Source organism: Manihot esculenta, chromosome 10 (genome assembly GCF_001659605.2).
Source record: "Manihot esculenta cultivar AM560-2 chromosome 10, M.esculenta_v8, whole genome shotgun sequence".
Classification (NCBI taxonomy): Eukaryota; Viridiplantae; Streptophyta; class Magnoliopsida; order Malpighiales; family Euphorbiaceae; genus Manihot; species Manihot esculenta.
The window spans coordinates 8,110,114-8,135,590 of NC_035170.2; the positions used below are offsets into that span (position 1 = coordinate 8,110,114).

General features: G+C 31.3%; 2 protein-coding genes across 2 annotated transcripts; both read right to left on the bottom strand.

Annotated features, from left to right (window-relative positions):
* Positions 1-3,893: 3,893 nt before the first annotated feature.
* On the bottom strand, positions 3,894-8,028 carry LOC110624572. Its single transcript, XM_021769770.2, has 4 exons — positions 7,279-8,028; positions 5,972-6,124; positions 5,205-5,876; positions 3,894-5,080 (listed from the first exon to the last, which is right to left on the bottom strand). Exons 1-4 carry the CDS (start codon positions 7,627-7,629, stop codon positions 4,007-4,009), a joined length of 2,250 nt encoding a protein of 749 aa, XP_021625462.1. The 5' UTR covers positions 7,630-8,028; the 3' UTR covers positions 3,894-4,006.
* Positions 8,029-16,318: 8,290 nt separating this feature from the next.
* Positions 16,319-20,003, bottom strand: LOC110624038 (mitochondrial acidic protein MAM33). The gene is made up of 3 exons (XM_021769090.2): positions 19,524-20,003; positions 18,831-19,165; positions 16,319-16,753 (listed from the first exon to the last, which is right to left on the bottom strand). Exons 1-3 carry the CDS (start codon positions 19,971-19,973, stop codon positions 16,573-16,575), a joined length of 966 nt encoding a protein of 321 aa, XP_021624782.1. The 5' UTR covers positions 19,974-20,003; the 3' UTR covers positions 16,319-16,572.
* Between the last annotated feature and the right edge of the window lie 5,474 nt (positions 20,004-25,477).

A 25,477-nucleotide genomic window follows, 5' to 3' on the forward strand; every position in this document is an offset into this window, starting at 1 on the left:
GAGCTTACCATCTTCCTCCCCAAAAACAGAGCAAAACCCTCTGTTAACTTTTTTTTTTAAAAAAAAATCCTATTTTAAATCCAAATCTACACCCCTCGATCCAATCAATCCATAAACTTCCAAAATCCTCAGCTAGATCCTAATTTAAATCAATATCCTGATCAGAAATTTAATAGTTTCTCCCAGAGGCTCTAATAATTGGATAGGTGAGTTATATCCCTTTTATTCAAATTATTACGATATAATTTATTTTCTCTACCATTAAATAGTGATTTTTGTGATTTGAGAATTAAAAGAGTATATGTTTTAGTTAGACCCATTTATAAGATTCTATATATTTTTGGATTAATGATTTTCATATGTTGATCTAAATAATATTTATAGTTTATCATGTATTTTTGTTGAGTCTGTGTAATTTTGGAAGATCTAGTTATGCCGAAATATTACCGAATTTTTCTTAAATATATATATAAAACTATATTTAAAATTTCGCATTTTACGTTTTATATTTTTATTCTAGAATATTTATTTATTACTTGATATATTATTTTTCTTCTTAATTCTAGGGGAGGACTCATCTTTGAGGATAGATAATAGGGGTGCTCCTACAATCTAGGGTTATTTTGTCTCCAGTACTAGTGAGTGGATAAATATGTAACGTTGATATTTTTTTTAAAAATATATTTATATATGTATATGCTATTTATTTATTTAAAATGTGAAAGGATGAAATGAATTTATATTTCTTGAATGAATGAAAATTGAATTTTAAATACGGCTGAATAAATAGTCAATTACACTCTGTATATGCACCGAACAGATAACACATTGATGACAAGTGATTTATTTTCAGCATAATATATATTTATACTGTCTTTGGGACAACACTTTATATACAGACAATATTTGGGGCGTATGTCAGGTGGGCACCCTTTGAGGGTAGCTCTGCACATGTGTATGACCAGTATTTTATTAGCTCTTGGGCCAAAATTGTCATTGATAAATCTGGTTTTCTTCTTGCTTCATCATATGGTCAGGGGTCTATCGTGGATGCCTCCGGTGAAGATCCTCCGACGTTCAAGTCAGGTTCATAAACTGGTGTAGTATGGATAAACAAGAGTTGCAGAGAAAAATAATGTAAAAAAAATGGAGTCGAGGAAGAAGCAAGAAGAAGAAGAAAGAAAGATCCCCTTTTTTCCTGCCCCTCCTGTTTCTGCTATGGTGCTACCTGTCTATGTCACTCAGGCCCATGCATATGGGCGTGTCAGACCCCCTCTCCACGCTAGGCGGCCATTTAATTCCCTCAGCGCACATGCGAGCAGGGCTGCGAATTGACTGGACCAACTCCTCTCCCTCACATCACATCACCGGGCTGGGCTTCTTCCTGCTGGGTTTGGGCTCGTGGGTAATCCATCTGGCCCGGCACGTCTGGGTCGAGACCTGAGATGCTGAGTTGGTCAGCCTAAGGAGGGCTTGATGGGATTTGGGCCATTGTTCTCCTCTTGGGTCCGGCCTCGCCCAGAGTAGAGGAAGGCCAACGGTCATCAGTCATCATAGAGCCCAAGATGCCAACATTGCTCTCAGGCTGTCATTATTTTATTTTATCACACCTAAGATGCTACTATTATCTACAGGGAACATGTTATGAGTGTATGCAGATTTTATTTTTTACATTTATGATATTTGGATTTATTATCCAGCAGTGAAATCTTAGCAATTTATATTCAGTTTATTTTAGCTAAGTATTTAGTACTATTAAATACCTAAACTTTTTTTTTCCCTTTGTTATTTAATTATCCGCTCACTGAATAGTTTGTACTCACCCTTTATACTTTTAATATTACAGATATCGGTCTATATCTCTTAGTTTTGTCCTTTCTTCCACTTCTTCTGCTCAGAGTCTAGTGGAGGTCGGGTCAATTCTAAATCCTTTATAACTTTTTGTAATTTTGAAAGATAATGTATAAATTGTATATTCAAGTATTGGATGTATTTTGTTTAGTGTAAATATATTATGAATTGACTAGACCATCCATCAGTCTTCTCTTATATGTTTAATATTTTAAAATTATAGCAGGAAATTCTGTCAGTTTTTCGAGTCATATTCATCTCTACAAATTAGAAAATGGGTGTGACAATTTTTGGTATTAGAGCTTAGGTTTATAGATTCTGTAGACTTTTTTTGAGTTAGTATTCTTAATTATATTCAGATAATTCTTTTCGTATTTTCGTTTGTAGGACAATGCCACCCAAAGTAGGTAATAGAAGTCGAGGCCGTGGTGTTCGTATGGTGTGAAGATCAGCTGCTTGATGTGGGACGAGTCCCACATCGGTAAAATTACGGCAAATCGAATTGAATATAATAGTTAGCATGAAATTACTAAATAACTTGGATTAACCATTTTGGGTCAAGTGGAAAGTGGGTCTAAAAGTTATTTGAGTATTTGCTCGTTGTTTAGATTATTGAGATATGCTTTATTGAACATTGGAGGGCATTTTTTTGTCCATTGCCAGAGTTAAAAGAAAAAGGGATAGATCCCCTTTTTTAAGAGAAAGAGAAAGAGAAAGAGAAAGAGAAAGAAAATAGTCATAATCCAAATGAATAGGGAGGATTCAATGGACTTTCCGGCAACAGAACCAAATGATGCTGAAAAACAAAGTTGTGCTATTATTGGCTAGACCTGCAAGAAAGAGAACATGAGGTGGTGGGTGCCCACGGCAGCCACTTCGATGCTCATGTCAATATACCGAAGAATGAGGTAAATGCAATGAATTGCTTAGAACTTGAGTAGTATAATAGAATAACATATATTTACTTCTGCGATTCTTCTCCTTTTATATTATAAAAAGGTAGAAATAAATATAGTATTTCTTAATAATATGGCAATGATGTGACTAGCTGCTTGATAAAGGATATCGCCAACTAATAGGTTAGTAGTCCCGCGATTATAGGCGTAATGGGATACGCTGCCTGTATCTAATAACGATAATTTTGTATCGAGACTCATCCTATCAAGGAGAGGATGAGTTTTGATGATAAATTAGATATTGCGGTGTCCCGATTTTTATTTTCTTGAACGAAATCACATTATTTATTAGATTCTTATTATATGGACCTATTCTACAGTGATAGCTTATAACATATTTTGGGCCATTATTATACAACACAGTAAGTTTAAATTTAACACCAAAATTGTAATTATTTAAGATCTGAATTTTATAATCACCAAAAAATTATAACACTAGTGGACAAGTGAAAATTAATTATCTTTAAAAACATTTATTTTAAATAATTAAGAAAAATTATTTTATTATTCTATTAATAATATGATATGTGATCCCAAAAATATTTTAAAATGACAAATAATAAAAGGATCATTTTAAAATTCTATCCTAATAGTGTGTGCATATATATACCTAACAAATATAAAACTAATAATAAGAGACAATTTTTTATTGTCATCTATTGAATATATTAGGGACAAAATTTACCATTATCTCTGTTTCTATAAAATTTTAAAAAAATAGGAAATAAATTTCTTATTAAAAAAATAGGATTAGTGATCCTCCACTATTCCTTAAGAAAGACAACTTTAGGGATTTAGAAATCCCTAAGGTGTTCTTTCTAAACACTATGCGAAAAGATGGAAGACACGTCGCTACTCTTTGCCATGTGTTGGTCGCTTAGAAGGAGAGAGAGTTAGTAGAACGGATCATTCTCCCAAATTTCTTTTATGTATGCTTTGGACCTCACGTCCTTGAGAGACCAAATGGATCCTTTTGGAAGGTTTATGTCCATATTGAAACCAATTCTGTTTTTTTTTTTTTTTTTTCAGTATAATTATTATATAAAGCAATCAGTCCATGGAATAACTGAAATAAGAATTGAAAAATGCCAAAAAAATTAAAATAATTTCATAAAAACATCATCAATGTTATTGTACAACAACAAAAATGAGGTGAGAGGATTAGAATAATCACAACTATAAGGATTTTTATCACATTATTATATAGGAGATGATGCATCTTTTGATGAGTGTTCAACTGCAGACTTTGTCAGCTGGGTATAGTGGAACTCAATTTGAAGCCTGTGATGAATAGGTGTTGATGGTATTAAACCTTTATTCATATCAGCTTGCAATTCTCTTATGGGAATGGCAGCTAAGAAGCTCTTAATATACTCTTTGCATGACTCCTTCCCTTTGCACAGAATCTCCTCTTCCTTGTCAATCTTTCCAACAACCTCATTCTGGCTCAGTTCCACTTCAGCCCTTCCTGTCTCCTCTGGGGTCAAATGTGGATTCTCTTCAGCTGAACCTTTTTCCAAGGAGTTGCTCGGTTGCACCTTTTCAATCGCAGTCTTTTTTTCTATTGCTTTATTCTTTGTTGGTAGCCGTTGGATTGATGTATCTTTGTTAAATTTTAGGAAATAGGCCTGATTGCATCCCTCATAAAGTCTCTCTCCCAATGTATCGATGATATAGTATGCATCTTGCTCAACCTTGAGCACGAAGAAATGATCATTCCAACTTACTATGTACACCAAAGGGTCACTATTATGAGACAAGTCTGAACTGTCATGGCTAATCTCCTCCCAGATACTGTCAAAGGTCATTGCACCACCAAGGAAATCAAAATCTAGCCCTTCTGGTTTGAAGAATCCGATGAAAGACTTCTCTGCTACAACTGAGATAGGACGAACCTTGGCATGAAGGATTGTTTCGAGATCAAAATGCTTATCAGGAAACTGTTGTCTATAGTCCTCTTTCTCACACAAATTTCTCCACTCTAATGAACCATCTCTGATGAGGCTGTCAAATTCGGACTTGGTTGGCATTTCATATTGATTAGATTGCAGCCAATCAGCAATGATAGCAACGAGGGCTGTGCAAGCACTCTCTCCTGCTGCACGCTCGCTTCTTTGATCAATTGAACCAAAAAAGACCTGCGTTTGAAGCTTCATGTGTCCATCGCGGCTTATTACTTCTTTCTGCTCCCAGCTGCCTACAGCAAAATGGTCATCTCCAAATTCAGAGAATGATGATCGACTAGTAGTAGAACTTTCTTCTGATTTATTCCACTGACAGAACAATTATCACAATTTTAGATAAAATTGAACTAGCCCAATAACAATAAGAAGACATAAAAAGTACACTCAAATGCAGATGTAAAATGAAGGATGTGGTAAAAAGATTCATATGTACCCCAAAACTCGACTCATCAGATGAGCTAAGTTGTCTACGATCAAAATCTATGTCATCACCTCCATCTTCTCTATAATCTTTCTTCAGAAGCGGCTCCCCTTTAACTTTAGGTTTAGAAGTTCTAAAGTTCAGTTTCCCATTCCTCCAAGGTAAGATTCGGTGCTTTGAACTCTGCCTCAATGACTGTTTATAGTCTGATGCACTTGAATGTCCAAAGAAAGAAGATGTCATGTCTGGTTCACCATTGTTATAGTATATCCAACTCTCATCTTTGGAATCAAATATTGTACTCGAGAAGAATGATCTTCCAGTGAAGTTTGCATGTGCCAGTGTTTCATAGTTGAATGACAACCGAGAACTAGAATTGACATCATTTCCCTCTACTTCAGCCTCAGCATCATCATCGAGCGAATATGTATCAAATGCATAGTTATTTTCATCTTCACTTTTGACACAGCTCTTACCCTCGTTGCCCTCTTCTTCATGACAAGCTCTCTTTGTCCTTCTGAAGATTCTCACTTTTCTCAGACCTGCTTTAAGACCAGCAGACTCATATTTTTGTTGTGATGGATCATCTTCAGGATAGGGTAATGGTGAAACAGGTCGTATTGATCTGGGAACTACCTTAAGAGGTTCTTTATTTGGTCCCAGTTCCATAAACCTGAGAGCTAACTACATTATATTTGAACTAGTATCAGAATCATATATTTTTTTTTTTGTGAAAATGCTAAATGCAAAACAGATTGAAAGACATTGAATGGACTTACAAAAAGCAATGGAGTACTCTCACTGGTCCTGCTGGAAACCGTTAAAGGAACATTGATTTTAAGCTCTTTACCAGTAGCTGTTGAAGCATATTCTGCAAGATTCAATGTAGCAGTTCCAACAAAGACTCCATTCCTTGGTTCCTGGTTTAAGCTCTAATGGCCCAAAAGAGAGAAGGGGAAAAAAAGATTCTATAATCAGACCAGCAACCTAAATATTAAAACTAAAAATGGTAAAAGAAATATATATATATATATATATATGATTAAGGAGAAATTTTATAATACAACCATTATATATACAATGGTCATGTTATAGTCATTGATTATAGTAGGTCCTATAAAAGTACCACCATAATCAAAGAGTTAACATGCAACCATTGTGCATATAATAATTGCATAGAATATTTTTTTCTGATTTAGGTATTGAATAAAATATTGCAGTTTTTGTTGATGGTGAAAAAATGAAAGTGCCTAACCAAATATTTAGATATCAATAAAAGGGTCCCCATAGATCAAACAGAACAAATAAGAAAAAAAAGGTTTTCAGGTCAAGGAATATGCCATGCTTGCCACCTATGAGTGAATGAGCAAGTGACAGGATCTAACTTGATAGCAACTTTCACTATGTGTGAAGCCTAACACTTCAAAATTAGCACCACAAAAACCTAATTTTGGCAGGCTAAGATCGGGGAGGAAAAAAAAAGAATATTGAATCCAAAGGATAAATCATGACGCCTAAGTGACCATAGCCATTGATACCCATAATCATATTCCTAATCATATTCTTAATACATGCCATTGATTAGAATTCCTACCCAACAAATAGACATAAGAGATGCTTGTCACATGGAATAAAAATTCAATACACAACTAGAAAGCAAGGCACTACTTCCAACCAAAACTGGCAAATAATCCTTACAAACTCTTTATCTTTTTTCTTTTAATAATATAAAATAATAAAAGAAGAAACAGTGAAGAAAATGGGTAGCCTAATGCAATTGAAGCTCAATATCAGTAGAAAAGATTCAAATGAGGAAATCCAAAAGATTTTTAGTATTGTCAAACCAGTAAAAGCACAGTTGTCTGAGAAATGGTCCCTCCCCACCCTTAAGCCCAGAATTACAGACCCTGCTTGTTTCCAAGAATATGGAATTTCCAAGAAAATGAAAGAGAAGAGGAAGCAGCATAGGCAAGCAAAATTAAAATCACCTCCATTTAGAAATTACAAATAATAAGAACCCATTCCAATATCATCAAAATTTAACGATCAATCAAACATAAAAGGAACAGAACAAAACAGAACTTACACCGAAAACAGTAAACTGAACCTCCCAAGGAAGAAACAAACCCTCCTTGTTTCCAGAAAAATTACAGACGGTTTTAAACTCCTCGTTCCATTGAAACACCCCATCGCCAAGAAAAACACCTTGCTCTGTAAAATTCCTCTGCACAGGGCGCCTCAATGGTCCCAAAACAATTCTCTTTTGACCCTTCCACTTTATCTCAACTACCACTTTCCTCTTCTTGCTCACATCATCATTTTCTGTATCAAATTGTACCATATTGAGGCCTTGCAGTTTCTGAATTGCTGCTTTGACCTCAAATTTTCTTGATGATACAGGAGGCCGAGGTGGCCACCACATCATCTTCACCACCATTTTCTTGTGTAGTGCAGTAACCTTTCTGATTCCCAAAGCTGAAATGGGCTTAAAGCAATTCAGAATCAAGACTGCAATTGTCACATATGGTGACAAAACCAGAAAAAAATGGAAGGGAAATAACTCAAATGGGCATCAAGAGGACTACACAAACTAAAGAGTAAACAAGATTTTCATCTTTTATTTAATCAAAAGTAGGAATTGAGAGAAAAGTAAAAATTGGGTATTACATAGCTTGGATTCTTGAAGATTTTCTCACGAGATTTCGAAAGAAAATTTAGTGCCGATAAGGGTTGGAAAATCTAAAAATAGGTAAGCTAGTAAGAGATTGATAGGGAAGAGGACAGGTCAAGTTTACAACATTACAGAGTGGAGTATGCCGTTGGTTTTTAGGGGGAAAGGGGCCGGCAATATATGAATTATAATAATAATAATAATAAGCGCTTATTAAACGTCTTCTGTTCCATTCCGTTCTTGCACAAGAGGTCCTCCCGTTTGTGGTTTATTAGTTTTGCCTCCCGATATCTTCACCTAATTTAATATTAGCCCCTCGTAGACTTTGTGCATATATGTAATATATATATATATATATTCTTTACTAGAATTTTAAAATTTGAAAACTTTAATTTAATCAATTGAATAATATCTGAAATATTAATTAAAATATTCACTAAAATTTTGATGATGGGTTATTATTTGGTTGATTCGATTTTAAATTAAATAAATTAAAAATTAAAAGTTTAATATTTTTAAAATCAAATCAAATCGATTTTAGATAAAAATTAATTTGAATTGAACCGATCTAATTTAATTTAATTTGATTTAGTTTGATTAATTAGATTTTTTTAATAATTTTTTTTATTTTTTAAGTTTTATTTTAAAATTTAATTAAAATATTTTAACTTTAATTATAGTTTAATTTTTCTATGTTATAAAAAATAATAAATTATTATCACTAATCGATTTGATTTTTTTATTTTTTTATTAAAATTAAATCGTATCGAAATAATAAAAAATTTTAAAATTAAAAATCAAATCGAACCAAAATAATAAAAAATTAAATTAAATTTTTTTTGAAATAATTCTTAAAATCAGTATAAAAATTTTGTTAAATTGTAATATTATTAATAATTATATTATATAATATAAATCCAAGAGATGTGCAGAAATTCTTCAATTTTTTAATTCATGAGGTGCATAATGGAAAATATAGAGTTATTAGGTAGGGTTTTGTTTATTGTTATTCCTTGCAAATCATATATATGGAATTCCTCTCTTTTATTATACCTAATTTCCATCATCTTTCAACTGTTGTTTGACTTTTTCTTTAATATTATTTGAGGCTATAAAAAACTTAAAAGGAAAATAATTTATTTTGTTAATTTATAAATGAATAAAGCTATTTTAATTAGGAGCCAGTAGTATTTGGTTCAAATCAAAAAAATTGATCGAATCAAATTAATTTAAAAATTTAGTTTGATTTTTTATCTATTTCGGTTCAATTTGATTTTTAATTTTAAAAATTTTGATTATTTCAGTTCGATTTGATTTTGATGAAAAAAAAAATAAAAAAGTCAAATCAAACTGATTAATGATAATAATATATTATTTTTAATAATATAGATAGATTATATTATATTAAAGTTAAAATATTTTAATTAAATTTTAAAATATAAAAAATAAAGTATAAAAAATAAAAAATTTATTTAAAATTTAAATCAATAAAATCGAATTGAACTGAATTAGACCGGTTCGATTCGATTTGATTTTTAATTAAAATCAATTCGATTCGATTTTCATAAATACTAAAATTTTAATTTTTAATTTATTCGACTCAATTCAGTTCAATTTTAAATCGAACCGATAGAATGTTCACTCCTAATATTAACTATAAAACAAATTATATGATTATTTCATTTTTAATCAAACAATTTCTAATTTTATTTTATAAATATGATAATTAAAAAGTCAAATATTTTAAGTTTTATTCAAATATTTTAATTTTAGTAAATTAATTTGAAATTAAAAATTTTACAATATTTTTTAATTTTGAATTAAATTATCAAAATTAAAATATACAGATAAAATTGTACGTAAATTATTATTAAAGAAATCAGTAATATATCCATAAAATATAAGAATTACCTGTATTTTTGCACGTGATTATTATTAATTTTTTAATTTATTATTTTATATAAAATATAAATAATATTTTAGACTTATTGTTTATTACTTTATATAAATTTTTATTACTTTTCTACAGACTAAACTTTTTATATTATAATTTTTAATGAAATTTTTATAATATCATGAAATGAAAGAAAATATTATTATAAAAAAATAAAATATAGAAATTAATAAAAATACAAATTAAAAATATAAAATAATTTCATATTGGTTCAAAAATCAATCTTTTTATATATTATTAGTATATTAAAAAAATTAAACATTATTTTACTAATACTAATATTACTATAGTTTAAAAGAATTCAAAATTACATTGAGACTCCATTTATTTCAGAAAGATATTTTTTAAAAAATATTTTTTAATATTAAAAAATTAATAAAAATATTTTTTTAATTAAAAAATTTAATTATTTTAAAAAAATGAGTTTTTCTTTTAAAAAAATTATTTTTACACTTTAAAAATTATTTTTTTAATAATAATTAGGATTTTAACATTTAGTAAAACATAATAAAAACTTTTACGAAATGAATAAAATAATTAATTATAAATATATACATAGGCTTAAGGGAAAGAAAAAAAAATATATATAGTACTTATATCTATGATAAAAATTAATATAACAATACCTCAAATTGAATCATAGAGGTTTTGAATTTTGGCAATCCATAGTTAAAAGAAAACAATAATTTTCTCTAGAAAATCAGTTGTTTGGGTAATTTTTCTAACAGTAAGGAGTAATATTCGGTTTAAATTTGAATTAATTTAAAATTTTTATTTAGTTTTTTTATTTATATTTGTTCGATTCAATTTTTAATTTTAAAAATTTTAATTATTTTGATTCAATTCGATTTTGATTAGAAAAAATTAAAAAAATCGAACCGATTAGTAATAATAGTATATTATTTTTTATAATAGAGAGATTAGACCATAATTAAAGTTAAAATATTTTAATTAAATTTTATAATACTAAAAATAAGGTATAGAAAATAAAAAGTTTATTAAAAAATCCAACTGATTAAATCGAACTAAATTGAATCGAATCAAATCAGTATAATTCGATTCAATTTTATCGAAAATTGATTCAGTTTAATTTTTATAAATACTAAAATTTTGTAACGAGTCGAGAACACAATTCCTATGATACTATTAATGTTCAATATAGTATAAATTCCTCTGATCCAAATAATTCTTTGAACTCAAATAGTCCTTCAAACAACTTCAATCGCCACATCTACTCTTATGAATACCATACCTCTGATAAGCACTACTCTTGTTACTTCTGTCATTTGCTCCCCGATCAATGAGAAGCGTTGATGATCATCAATCTAGACATCTATTCACAACTCACATCATCTAACTTGGATCGAATTCAAAATGAGTATTGCATTCATGTAGATTTGTTCATTTTCAAAGCTATTGAAATAAGGAATAAGTATCGAGATAGAAGGAAAGAAAATTACTTTTCACTTTGTATCTCTAGGGGTGAGCAGTATTCGGTTCAAACTGAAAAAACTGACCGAACCGAATCGATTTGAAAATTTAGTTCGGTTTTTTATACATTTCGGTTCGGTTCGATTTTTAATTTCAGAAATTTTGGTTATTTCGATTCGGTTCGATTTTGATCAGAAAAAAACCAAAAAAACTGAACCGAACCGATTAGTAATAATAATATATTTTTTCAATAATATAGAGAAATTAAATTATATTAAAATTAAAATATTTTAATTAAATTTTAAAATATTAAAAATAAAGTGTAAAAAATAAAAAATTATTAAAAATCGAAATCGATCAATTCGAACCGAATCAGACAGGTTCGGTTCGATTCGGTTTCTGACCAAAATCGATTCGGTTCGATTTTCATAAACACTAAAATTTTGATTTTCAGTTTATTCGGTTCGGTTCGGTTTTGAATCGAACCGACCAAATGCTCACCCCTATGTATCTCAATTAAAAAAAAAAAAGAGATAGATATGCTTAAAAGTCAGATACAAAATAAAAGCAAGTTATCAACTCCTTAAAGTAGGAAGTGTCCCACAAAATCATAGTAAAAAAAAATTAATGATTCAAAAATTTAGTAAATAATGAAGATAATTCAGGAAGAGATGCTTAATAACATTATGCTGAAAGTCTCAATGCTTTTTGAAAAAGAAGAGGCATATAGTTAATTTACCATATCAACCTTATTTTAATGAGAAAAAATAATTCCTACAAAAGCAAAACCAAAAAGACTTAGAAATATGTAAATAGGATATTACAGACTTACAAATTAAAGGGCTTAAAAAGAAAAGCAAAAACCCATGAAGTTACACTGCGCTTTACGTCGAAAACACTACTAAATTGGGAAGAGGAGCTCCTAGATTAGTGATTAATTATAAGCCTATATATAAGGCATTAAGATGGATTAGATATCTTTTACCAAAGAAAAGAGATCTATTAAATAGATTTTATGAAACAACTATTTTCTCAAAGTTTGATATGAAATCTAGATATTAGTAAATCTATATTGCAAAACAAGGTAAGTATAAGACAACATTCACAGTTCCATTCAGACATTACGAATGAAATATAATGTCTTTTAGGCTGAAAAACTGTCCCATCAGAATTCTAAAATGATATGAATGATATTTTTAATGATTATTCAACTTTACTATAGTCTACATTGATTATATCTTAGTATTTTCTAAGATAATCGATCAATACCTTAAACATTTAAATATGTATATTAAATTATTAAAAACAATAGATTAGAGGTCTATGCCTATAAAATAATTTTTTTTAAAAAAATAAACTTTTATGTCACAATATATAAAGGGACGATTATTCCTATAAACAGAGCAATAGAATTTGTTAACAAATTTCTTGACGAAATAAAAAACCCACGGTTGAGATTTTTAGAAGTCTTAACTATGTATCAGACATCCGTAAACGTCTAGCTTGATTTGAATGCAAAATTTTTATTTCGAAGGTTAAAAAAAATCCTTCAAATTGGTCTAAGGAACATACTTTAGCAGTTAGAAAGATTAATGACATAATAAAATCTCTTCCCTATTTAAAATTGTAGAAATCGATGCTTTAAAAAAATAGATATAGAATAATTCTTAAGCAAATGATTAATAATAAAGAGTCATTAATAACATTAACTAGTGGTATCTGGACAAGTCCTAGAGTTACTACTCTACTATAAAAAAAAAAAAAAAGAAGAAATAGTCTTATGTGTACAAAAATTTGAGTCAAATCTTTTAAACTAGAAACTCCTTGTAAGGATAAAAATACTCTTAAAAAATATTAAGAATATTACATCAATAGAAGATTTTACTAGATGGCAAGCCATCGTATCTGTATTTATTTTTGACATTGAGTTTATCAAAGAAGAAATTAATTCGTTGTTTGATTTCTTAACTCAACTGATAAGAGATAGAGTTTAAAAGCTCTCGCAACTCTATTAAAGAAATCACATGAAATCTCTTAAACTCCACTTAAGAGTATGGACAAGCTAAGAGAATATGCTTGTAAAATATGCATTGTGGCCGCAAATAATAAAGTGGTAAACTACTTGTAAATACCTATCCGTTGTTGCTTCTTAACTACTATTGACAAGAAATATGAAGGCTTAAAGCCTTATGAAATTGCTAATTTCTACATGACGTATCATTCTACTAATTTTTTTATCTATTCAAGGTTTTTTATTATTATCAAGCCATTTTAGTATAAATAAAATTTTAATTTTCTCTTCCATTGAAGAAGCAATACATGAACGAGTTTTTAGTAAAGTCATAATTAAAAAGATAATATCTTACGATGAACGGAGAGAATTTCTTTTCAAACAAAGATAATAGAGTTACGAAAAGTCTAGATGTTACTGTTTTTATTACATTCAAGTATGGACAAGAGCATTATTATATGAAAACAAGCAATAAAAATTTAGTTGGTCCTGCAATTTCAGGTAAAAACAAAAAATTGAAAATTTTCCGCTTTCTTTCATAAATGATTTTTAATTGAGGACTATTTTCTATTACTTTACCTAATACATTTTGTTGAAGCAAATAGAATCTCAAAGGAACTAAGACTATTCAAAATCCTTTACAAAATTCCATGGATAGTTAAGTGAGACTATATAATACAACCAAAAAACAAGAAAAATCAATGAATTATTATTATAAAATGGTGGGATAAAGATGAATCTTTTAAAGCTCCATCAATATATAGTAGTAAAGGATTAATTTATATGACTAAAAAGTTAAATTCATCAGGCTTTTTCCAATCTCCTAATAATCTATTTGAGGTTTTCAAGGACTTTTTACAGTATATGCCTAAGGAAGAATTGAATAAACAATTATTTACCACACTAGATATTTAGAGGAATCTGTCAAATCAAAAGCAAAGACAGAGTGCTCAAAATCATGCTTTGTCATAGCAAAAGTGGAAAATTATTTCGAAGAAGACAGTAAAGTATCAAAGTAATTATTTATGGACAGTCAAGTCCCTTATTAATTATAAAAGATGCAAAAGATTTTGTGAGCTCTCCAATTATTGAGTGGCCTCAAGAGAATGGACAAAGAGACAACACAACAGTCCATAGGGTGAGAAAAAAAAATCATACACCAAGAAAGAGAGGAAAGGGAGCATGAAAAACTAAAATTAGGATTCATTTTAATGGATATTCATCAATTTAGAAGTGAGTAGACTTGGGAGAGAATTTTTACATTGGAGAAGGAAATGATTGATTGCATAAGTGTAGAAACCTTACCCATGATTTACATAATGGAAAGACAGAAAGAAGGTGTTAGAGAGTACATTTAGAATTTATTAATATTGTATTTGGCATTGGTTATACCTTCTGAAAGGGACCAGTATTCATTTTAAATCGAAAAAATTGAACGAATTAAATTAATTTGAAAATTTAGTTTAATTTTTTATTTATTTTGATTCGTTTTAATTTTTAATTTCAAAAATTTTGATTACTTTGATTCGGTTTGATTTTGATAAAAAAAAATAAAAAAAACCAAACTGAATCGATTAATGATAATAGTATATTATTTTCAATAATACAGAGAGATTAGATCATATTAAGATTAAAATATTCTAATTAAATTTTAAAATACTAAAAATAAAATGTAAAAAATAAAAAATTTAATAAAAATTCAAATCGATCAAATCGAATTGAATCAAACCGATTCAGTTCGATTTAATTTCTGATCAAAATCGATTCGATTCAATTTTCATAAATACTAAAATTTCGATTTTCAATTTATTCAGTTCAGTTCGATTTTGAACCGAACCAACCGAATGAGCACCCAGTATGTATATATATATATATATATACTTGGCAGCCAAAAATTAGAGAAAAAACAATGTCCATTTAAATGAGATTGAGATACAAATATTTTTCAAATAGTAAATACCTTTTAAAAATCAAAGATAATCAATAGTTAGTTGAGTTAGAATTGTGACAGATTAAAATTTATAATTTATTTTTAGTAATTGAATAGCATTATATATTTTTAAATTTCTTACTGCTGTGGTTGGTATTTATTATTTTATGTGGGATGCTTAATAACTGTGCTCTTTTTTTTTTTTTTAAAATAGGGATGGGGAGTCGAACCTTTGACCTCACAAGGCTACAAGCTACAAGGATGCACTTTCCACCAGGCTAAGCCTCGGAGTGCTAATAACTGTGCTTTTAACTCTCATAAAATAACTAAAAAATAATTAATTTGATAGGTGTGAAAACCTAATCATTTTATTTTTATTTTTATTTTAGTTAAGGATTACAATATGGCAACTTAATTAATTAGAAAAAAAAATTATTATTATATTGAAAAAAGAATAATTTAATGAAATAAAAAACCACAGCATTGGCCCATTATCCGCTAGTAATATTGATTTGTCACAACTAATCTTTAGTTTGCATACTTACTATTTTCTATTCAACTGAAGCTGCCTATTTCACTGCAAGATTTCACACCCACTGCTACATTAGCCAAAATCTAATTCAACCGAGTATAGGTTCAAGCAACCCTGTGAAAGCACACAGCATTAAGATACAATGTATCACAAAATATGGAGGGGAAAAACAAATAGAGTCAAGGGATCTGTTGATGTAAGGGCTTGGAAGCTGTTCATTGACATGAAAATCAGATCTATTCTTTCTGGGTTTTCAAGATGTCTGGCAAATAAAGAGTCCAATCTCCTAACCTCTTGTTGGCTATAGATATTGATGTCATTGTAAACTCATTTACGCCAACCATCAACCAGTACTTATGTAAACATAATGCATAGGTATGATCATGCAAAATAAAATGTAGATTTGAGGGGTTGCGTCTATTTAGAATACTGCATTTCATTTCATTGTTCAAGGAGATAAAGGGTGAACTCAATTTTAGATGAAAGCGAATTTGGCAGACTAAAGCATTTGCTAATCTTACATAAACACCTCACAAAAATATTAAACATAATAGAGGAGAAGGAACATCATTGCGCCAATATAAAGAAAAAGTACACTTGGCTAAATATAGTAAGATTTTTTTGTTATTAAAAAGAAATATAAAACAGCACAAAAATTTGAACCAGGTATTTAAAACGTTACTAATTCATAACTGGAAAACAGCAATTGGAAAGCAAACCTGCCTAGACTTGGTGAAACTGTAATGCTATATAAATTAAACCATGACTTCACTGCTCACCAGGTTGTCAAATGGGAGGTAGACCACCAACTTGGAGGCAGTAAATCCTATTACATATCCACTTTAACACACTTACACACTTTTAGTTGATTTATTTTTATTAATGAACCCTCCCACTGTTTTAAACCAACGCATAAGGTTCCGATGCTCCTTCACATAGAGCCATGCTTGGAGAAAATTAAAGAGGCTCTCATTCACCCCTCTTTCTTCAATGAAACTATGGAGTGCATCTCTCATCTTTTCGTCAAGTTCCCTGTCAATTATTCATCAGAATTTATCAATAAACCAAACACAGTTTACCCTTTTAAAGTTCTACACAATAATAATAAAAGAATAAAAATAAGTTTTCTAGCTGCACACCAGAACAAATTAACAAGTATCATGGATCCAAAATATCCATTTCCGATTAGAGAGTAAATGCATGAATAGGTAAAATCTAAACAAGATAAGACCACTAGACAAAAATCACCCACAAGCAGAGACTAAAATTTTGAAACTGCACTTCTTCCCAAAAATCATTAACAATGTTAGATAGAATGGATAAGCAGGGACTAAAATATTTTGACACCATGCTTCATAAAAAATTATTGACATTCTTAAATAAAATTGACAAATAGTACAGCACATGAAGCAATCACCTTGTTATCAACAGCAATGTAAATTCAAAAAGACATAAATTTGCCTTCAACTATAAATATATTCACAACATAGTCCCTAACTTTTAAACTTTAAAACATCAAGTGGAGGAAGTTAAGAAATCTGAAAGATAAAAAATTAAAAACTCTTTTTAAATTTGCTTTAAATGCAGAAACGATTATAAGCTGAGAGCCAAAAAGAGTTCAGTCTCAACAGGTCATAGAAGGCTGAAAAAATTAAAATTAAAAAAATAATATAAAAAATTTATGGTGTGTGGCTCTACTCATTTATCTCAGCAGGACCCACTAATATCTCATATGGGATATAGGAATGGTTATTAAAGGTTACAATCAGGTTTCCTGTCATAACAGCTTTTGCCACATAATGAATTTAAGAGCAGGGAGTGTGGAGTGGGATAAAAATGGAAAGGTTTTAAATCCATGCCATAAGCAAAACAACTAAGGTTAAACATAGAACAAACTAATGGAGAATATCCGTAAATAAGATTCTCCAATTACTGAAGAAATTAAAATAACAGAACATCAGCAATTACAATCTTTTAAACCTCAAAGAAAAAGAAGGAACAAATTCAAACTCTTAAATTTTCACTCAAATTTCTGTATAACAACTTGTGAACTAAAAAGTCCAAGACAATAACAAGATCAAACAGCAAAGAACCTTGCATCACTAGGTACATCTCGATAAAATTGCATCAATATGGGAAATTACAATTTATCTATTTATGTATTTGGTTTATAATGAGGTTATGAAGCAGCAAAATGGAATTGGCTACAAAATGGAAGGTAGCCCACAGCCCTTCCTTCTCATAACCCTCACCAGTGTGGCGAAAACTTCCGGCATATTAGTGGGTTGGGAGGCTCAAACTAGGAAAACCAATTCAAACACTTCTTAAATCGTACAAGTAGACCAAGTTAAGCCAGATTGACATGTGTACAATAACGCATCCCTTCCTAAAAATAGATAAATAATGAAAGCTTTTGCAACAAAATAGCATCACGTTTCAAAAACTGGGCTGAAGAGTCAGTGTCAAATAAATGCAATAAATAAAAATATATATCCCTGAAGGAAATGCACTATCTAAGACCAAGTTGTAATGGTGCAGTTATCTCAAATCACAGTAAAACTTTATTTCTTTTCCTCCCCATGCATGAGAAACTGATAACAGAACATAACATAATAGGAACATGTGTCAAAAAGATATGTGCAGAAGATTCATAGACAATGTGAAATAAAATGAAAACGGATGGAAATAGATTCCCTGAAAGAAAATAAGGAACTTATAACCAAGCTGTTACTTAACAGTTATCTCTCATATCTTACTAAAACATAATTTCTTTTCCTCCCCATGCATGAGAATTGGAACACAAGATTATGATGAGTCTATGTCATACTTCGTCTCCTCTATTCTTTTAAAACTTTCATTCCATAGTGAGTTGTGACCATTTAGCATAGCAGCAAGCTTACACTCTAAATTTGATACACAAATTCGGGATCCTGAATCAGTGTCACTTGACTAGAAGTTTCTCTTGATTTGTTGTACTGTTCACACTTAAAAGAGTTAAATTCCTTTTCAACAATCACAGACATCACACCTTCCAATAAATCATAAGAATTACTAACCAAACAATATTTAATTATCAACCAGTAAAAGAGAAACAAGAACCGCAACTCACCCAAAATGAGGGCCATTATATCCATATGGATCTTCAAGAAGCCTAGAATCATCAATCTTTGTTCTTAATGAAACAGAGTGAATTCCTAATGCATCTGGATACAGACCACAAAGAAAATGCAAAGATTTTTCCTGCCCAGGCTTTGACACATCCACATGAAGGAATAACTGATTTATGTCATCCTCATCATCCTCCCCTCCACCTCCAGGTATTATATTGGCCAAGCGCATTACAGAGATATTAATTTCCTCATTTCCATAGGTTCTATTGAGAACCGGGCCATTCCCATCGAGAGCTCCTTTCACTATGGTATAGGCTGATGGTGGGCTCACTTTCTACCAAGCATAAAAACAAATTAATATTTTGCTTTAAAACACATGTATACATATAAACATACTTCGAACATACAGAATCCCATCTAAATTAAACCAACAAAAATGCATACATCCATATGGACATGTATATGCTCTTCCTTAAGAAGCCTATACAATTCTTTTTTTTCTTTGGCATAATTGTCACCAGGATTCGAACTAGGATCTTACAAGCTCGTTGGTCATAGAATTCTTAAAATCAATGAACCGAGAAAATCCCACATATTAAATTCCACTTAAAGACGTACATGATTAATCCATACGGGCCACCATTAAGTATAAAATATGTGTTAAAATGGAAGAGTAAGCTGGATAAACGTACCGGAGGAGGATTCATTTTGGAAATTTCCAGATAGTGTTCTTTGAGAGAGCGGAGCAACATGGAGTCGACGGCATTGGAGATGTTGGTAGTAGAGCGACGATTTGCTATCATGCGCCAGAATGGCTGCCGCACAGCGCCTTCCGTTAACAATTTCCTCAACATGGCACTCTTTCTCGATTCCTCTATGTGCCTTTTGTTGGGGTTTTCAGGGCGATAATTAACCGGTACAAAGCCACTAATGTCGACGGGCGGCCGTTTATGACAGGGAGACAGAGAACAGCGAGAGAGTGCTGGATGGAGGCGCAGTGCAGCGCAGCATATAAGCGGAAGCGTTGTCGCCAAGGGGCTATAGCGGCGTGGTGCAGGAGTGCAAGTCTTTTCAGCAAATGAACGGAGACGACATACCGGGAATCCACAGATAGGTATCAGGGACTGGCGTATTCGTTTCATTCGAATAAAACGACCGAGTTTTAACGCCTATTTATTTTGATGCTTTAAAGTACTAGCGTCTTTTTTTACAGAAATTTCAAAAATATATATATATATATATGTAATTTAACTGTTTTCACTTTAGAATTTAAATTTAAATTTGTATTAAAGTAATATCATAGATTATTTCACCATTAGTCAAAGACTATAAATAGTAGACTGTTTGAATTTGATAATATTGGCATTTTAAAAATGTAATACCCGGTTAGAGTCCGACATCGGAATTCTACTCTCCGGTGTAATTTAGGATGTCGGAACCCTCTAGAAGGGTAAGATTTATATTTTTCTAAAGTCCTTGAGCATATTTTACTGTTTTAAGTATAAAAGGTAATGAGTTTTGAAAAGAAAAGCACCAAGGAAGAAATGTCAGGTTCGGCCGCCGAAGGTGAAGTTCGGCCGCCGAACATACATGAGTTTGGAATCACGTTAAGCCGCCGAAGGTGATCTGGCCAGCCACCTATAAAAGGCCCTAGATCGGTGAATGGATAAGATTTTCTTTCCATCCACAGACAGAGGTGAGACTATGATCTTTCTTGGGTGATCTTCATGTTTTCTTTACATCTTTCAAAGTTTTGATGAGTTTTCTTGATTGTTTAAAGGTTTTGAGCTAAAAAACCAAAGTTTTGAAGTGTGGAGACTTTGAGGGAGAGTTTCTTCATATCTCAACGTTGGAATTGTTTATCCTCTCGTTTTCAAGAGGTAAGTAAAGATCCTGAACTTCTTTTCATGATTTATGCAAGTTTTATGGAGTTTTATGGGTAGAGATGCATGTTTAGGTTTATTTGAGGTTTTGGTTGCTTTGTGGTCAAAGCATGTATATGTGTTGTGTTGTGAGGTTTGTTGGGGTTTTAAGTTAGTTTTGGACCCCTTTGTGCCTATACTTGAGTATATGCAGGTTGTGGAATTGTGATTTGCAGTGAAGTTTGGGTAAGGTTTGCATGAAGCAGAGCAGGGTTCTGCCTTACTGGCCAACCCAGTTTCGGCCGCCGAAGGAAGGTTCGGCCGCCGAACATGCTAAGGAGGTGGTTTCGGCTGCCTAAGCTTGCCCCTGAAAGTTTGGACTTTCGGCTCTGGAGGAGGGTTTCGGCCGCCGAAGGTTAGGGACTTTCGTCTCTAGAGAGGACTTTCGGCAGCCGAAGTGCTGCCGAAAGTGCTTGAGGTTCGGCTCTGGAAGGGACTTTCGGCCGCCGAACCTGCCGTCGAAAGTGCCCTATCTAGCCTTCTTTTGCATGTTTTTCTTGATTCTTTTAGGATGTTTGAGGGGGGTTATGGAGAGTTTTATAGCGTTGTTCTCGAGTTAGTTTGGTCCCTCATGTAGAGTCCACATGTGTAGGAACGGACCAGAGGAACTGAAGAGAGCAGCAGTGAGCACTGCTTCAGAGTCAGTTCAGAGTCAGCCAGAGGTGAGTGGAACTAAACTTAAATTTAGAACTTATTGTATTGTAAATCCCTTTTGTATACATGGTTTGTTTTATGTACATATTTTTTGAGTATGTGTTCACCAGGCTTAACATTGTATGAGTTTAACCCGTCTAGAGCAAGCTCTAGTAAGGGGTTCTATAGTACAGAGATAGTGCATGTACAGGTTGAACCTTGGTACAGAGAAAAGTTTTATGTTTTTAAAGCAAATGTTTGATCATGTATGGGGGGATGTTACAGGTACACAGAGAGTATAGCAGGCTTACTACGGGTCCCGGCAACCTTAAGTCGACCTGGATCCTAGCGCCGGTAGCGGTCCGATTTTCGGGTTGTTACAAAAAATAATTTAAAATTATTATTTATTAATTTAAAATAAATTAAATTAAATTAAAAAAAATAAAAAATATCGTGGTATTTTTACCACGAGCCAAGAAAAATGAGAGAGACAAAACTCAACCCTTACACTTCTCTAAGTAACAAATTGTTAAGTTTTTTCTTTACTCCAAATTCAAAACTGCATTTGATTGTAGGTTTGGGAGTGTCATTCATATGGACAATAGAGCAAAGTCAAAATATTAGGCAAGTTGAAAAAAATAATCCATTTTCATGTATTATAAAGTATGTAAAATTACTATTGTAACCCTTTATAATCAATCTTAATTTGCCACTGACATTGCTGATAGTTTACCGTTGTGCATTTGTGAAGTTATTGTTAAATCGTCGAAGGATATTGATAATTTTTTTTCTTACTGTGAAGTTACTCATTTATTATTATTTGTTTATTCTTACTGTGAAATTACTCATTTATTATTGTTTGTTTTGTTTGATTAATTGTAAATGCATGTTTTAAAAAAGTTGGCTTCAAGGATCCTGCTCTATGTAAAGGCATGAAATTTACCAATGGACATATATTTAAAAAAGTTTTAAGGGAGTGGGCTGTTAGGAGAGGATATAGCTATGTGCTTGTAAAAAATAATAAATTGATTATTATTGTAATTTGTAAGAATAAGCGTGGCTTTAGGATTCATGTAAGTAAGCTGAGGGACTGTGACACATTTCAAATCAAGACTTTTAAGGCAGAATATCATTACGTAAGAGAGTTTTACAATCATATAGTTAGTCCTAATTACTTGGCTGCAAAATACTTGGAAGATTTCAGGGAAAATCCTAATTGAAATGTTAAGACAATGTAAAAAATGATACAAAGAGAATTAGAGACAAAAACTTGTGTCTAAATGTTATAGTGACAAAAACATAGCTAAAGCAATTATAGATGGTGATATGAAGGAGCAATTTTTGGGATGGTATTGGCAAGATCTGAGCTTATTTCGCCAAGATTTTGGTTGAACTAGCGATGTTTAATTAGTGGTTGTAGGAGCGCTGCTTCTATTTTTCTTCACTTTGGTTGTTGGAGATTTAGAGGATTCGTAGTAGAGGCGTAGCTGAAGTTGCAAGTCAATCCCCCACGGCTATTAGAGATTGGGATGTTCTCTCCGGTGACCTGGATTGGAGGCGAGGTTTTCAGTTGCTTGAGGTTTGTGTTTTATGGAACCTAGTCCTTGTTCTAGCCGTGGCGATGTGGGAGATCCGAGTTTCTTCTTTCCAATAGCTGAAGACTTATCTTCTTGAAGAGTCCATGTTTGGTGCATGCATATATGTTTTTAGGTTTCTTAGTACCTGTATTTGTTTGGGTAAAGAACCCAATCTTTCTGAAGAATTATCTTATGTCTGCATGTACCTATAAGCCTTTTGCTCTGAGTTTGCCCACATTTGGTGGTGCAAGTTTGGATGCCTAGTAGGGTTTGGGGCTATTCAAGTTGTATTATTATTGAGCTTTGTTTTAATTGATTTAGTTTCTTTGGGCCATGATGAGCCAGTTTGTATCTTTATTATAGGCTTTTTAATGCAAATGCTTGTATTAAAAAAAAAAGAATGTGGTGATATATTTATTTTTATATTTTACCCTAATTAATAAGAAAGAAATACAACTAAGTAGGGTGCTTTGAATTTTTTTAATAAAAAAATTTTGTTTATAAATTATTTTTTTATAAAACCATTTTGTTGAAAATTCATTCATAATATTAGAAAAAAATTGGAAATAGCAAAGAATTGAACACATAAATATTGAATTCATTCAAAAAACAAAACATCTCAACTAAATATCTAATATCCCAACAAATCTTATAACTTACTTAAATAATTAAAATCTAGAAAATAATAAAAAAATAATAATGAATATCAAATCTAATTTTGAAATATTGAATTCAACTCCATTATTCTTCCCAATTCAAATTTTCTATAAAATATATAATATCCCAACAAATCCTATAACTTACTTAAATAATTAAAATCTAGAAAATAATAAAAAATATAATAATGAATATCAAATCTAATTTTGAAATATTGAATTCAACTCCAATATTCTTCCCAATTCAAATTTCTATAAAATTCAAATTTTATGTAGTGCTTCTCTCCAAATCGCAAATTTGTGAAGCATTTCTCTCCACTACTACTTCTCATCATCTTTCCATTATTAAGTATTTTTCTCAAGGAAAACCTATTAGCCTCACCAATTAATTTAGACTAGAGTTTCTTCTTCAACTACTTGAACTAAATTTACATTTTTTTTATTTTTAAATTTGTAATTTTTTTTAATAAATAGCCAAATTTTTTACGCTTGAAAAAACTCTAATACCATGTTGAAAATTTGATTCATGGTATTAGGAAATTCATAGAGAACTGAATGCATAAATATTGAATTCAAATGCCTCCAAATAGACTTTACATAGCAGATTCAAAAAACTAAAAATCTCAATCAAATATTCAATATCTCAATAATTCCTATAACTTATTTAAATGATTAAATCTACACAAAAAATATATATATAATTGATGTTATATAACAATTTTTCAAAGTAAGTCGTGAGTTGTCACCACAAAATAGGTCCACGTGGCAAGAATTTAGTAAATGGAAAACGCAGTCCATCTCGAGGAAGGAAAATTCAGACACTATAACACCTGGTGCATTATTAAGACTCGCCCTTCTCTCGAACGAGCGAATCTTGGCACAAAGTTATCGTTAAACAGGCACAGTCCAACGTATCTCCATTACATCTATAATCACGGGATTGCTAACTTATTAGCTGGTGATATCCCTTATCAAGCTAACAGCCACATCACTGTCGGATAATAAAAAAATGGTATATTTATCTCCACGTTCTTACAGTATAAAAGAAGAAGAATTATAGAGGCAAAAGTATGTTATTCTCTAATACTACTCAAGTTCTACGCGATTCATTGCATTCCTTCCGTTCCTCAGTTTACTGACTTGAATGTCGAATTGGCTATCGTGGACACCCACCACCACCTCACATTCTCTTTCTTGTAGGTTCTAACTAATCGCAACGCAACTCCATTTCAGCCACGTCATCAATTTAATCTCTGCAATATCATTTGGTTCCGTTACCGAGAAATTCTTTGAATCCTCACTATTCATTTAGATTATGTCCAATCTCCTATATATTTCCTCTAAGAGAAACCTCTCTCTCCTCCCACTCTCTAAATGGCCGATAGTTTGCGAGCTACTGCTAATATTGCTATCAACAAGGGTTTCATCGTTTTCTCTACTCTTAACAATAGAGAAAACACGCCTCTAGTATTCAATGAAGTAGACCTTAATAATTTAAACAACAAACAGGTACTCCACCCTCGGACAATATAACACTCAGAAAGAGGTATCAAACATGGCCCTCAGAAGAAGGGAGGAAGCTTTCGTAGACACCCCAAAGGCTCGAATAAAAGCAATCAAAATGCAGCCTAAAGGAAAGGCCGAGTCCGAAGATGAATTAGACGAAGCTCCAAAAGGCATTGATTGTATGGGCCGTGCAAAGGTACCAAAAGGAACAAGAGAAAGATTTCAGCTTAGATAGAGCCTCGCCTCTATCGAAAGAAATTATGGCAGAAACTTTTCTAACCTACCTAGCTTAGACAAGTATGACAGAATAGCAGGTCCCAAGAGTCACCTGGCAATCTTTAGGATGACTATG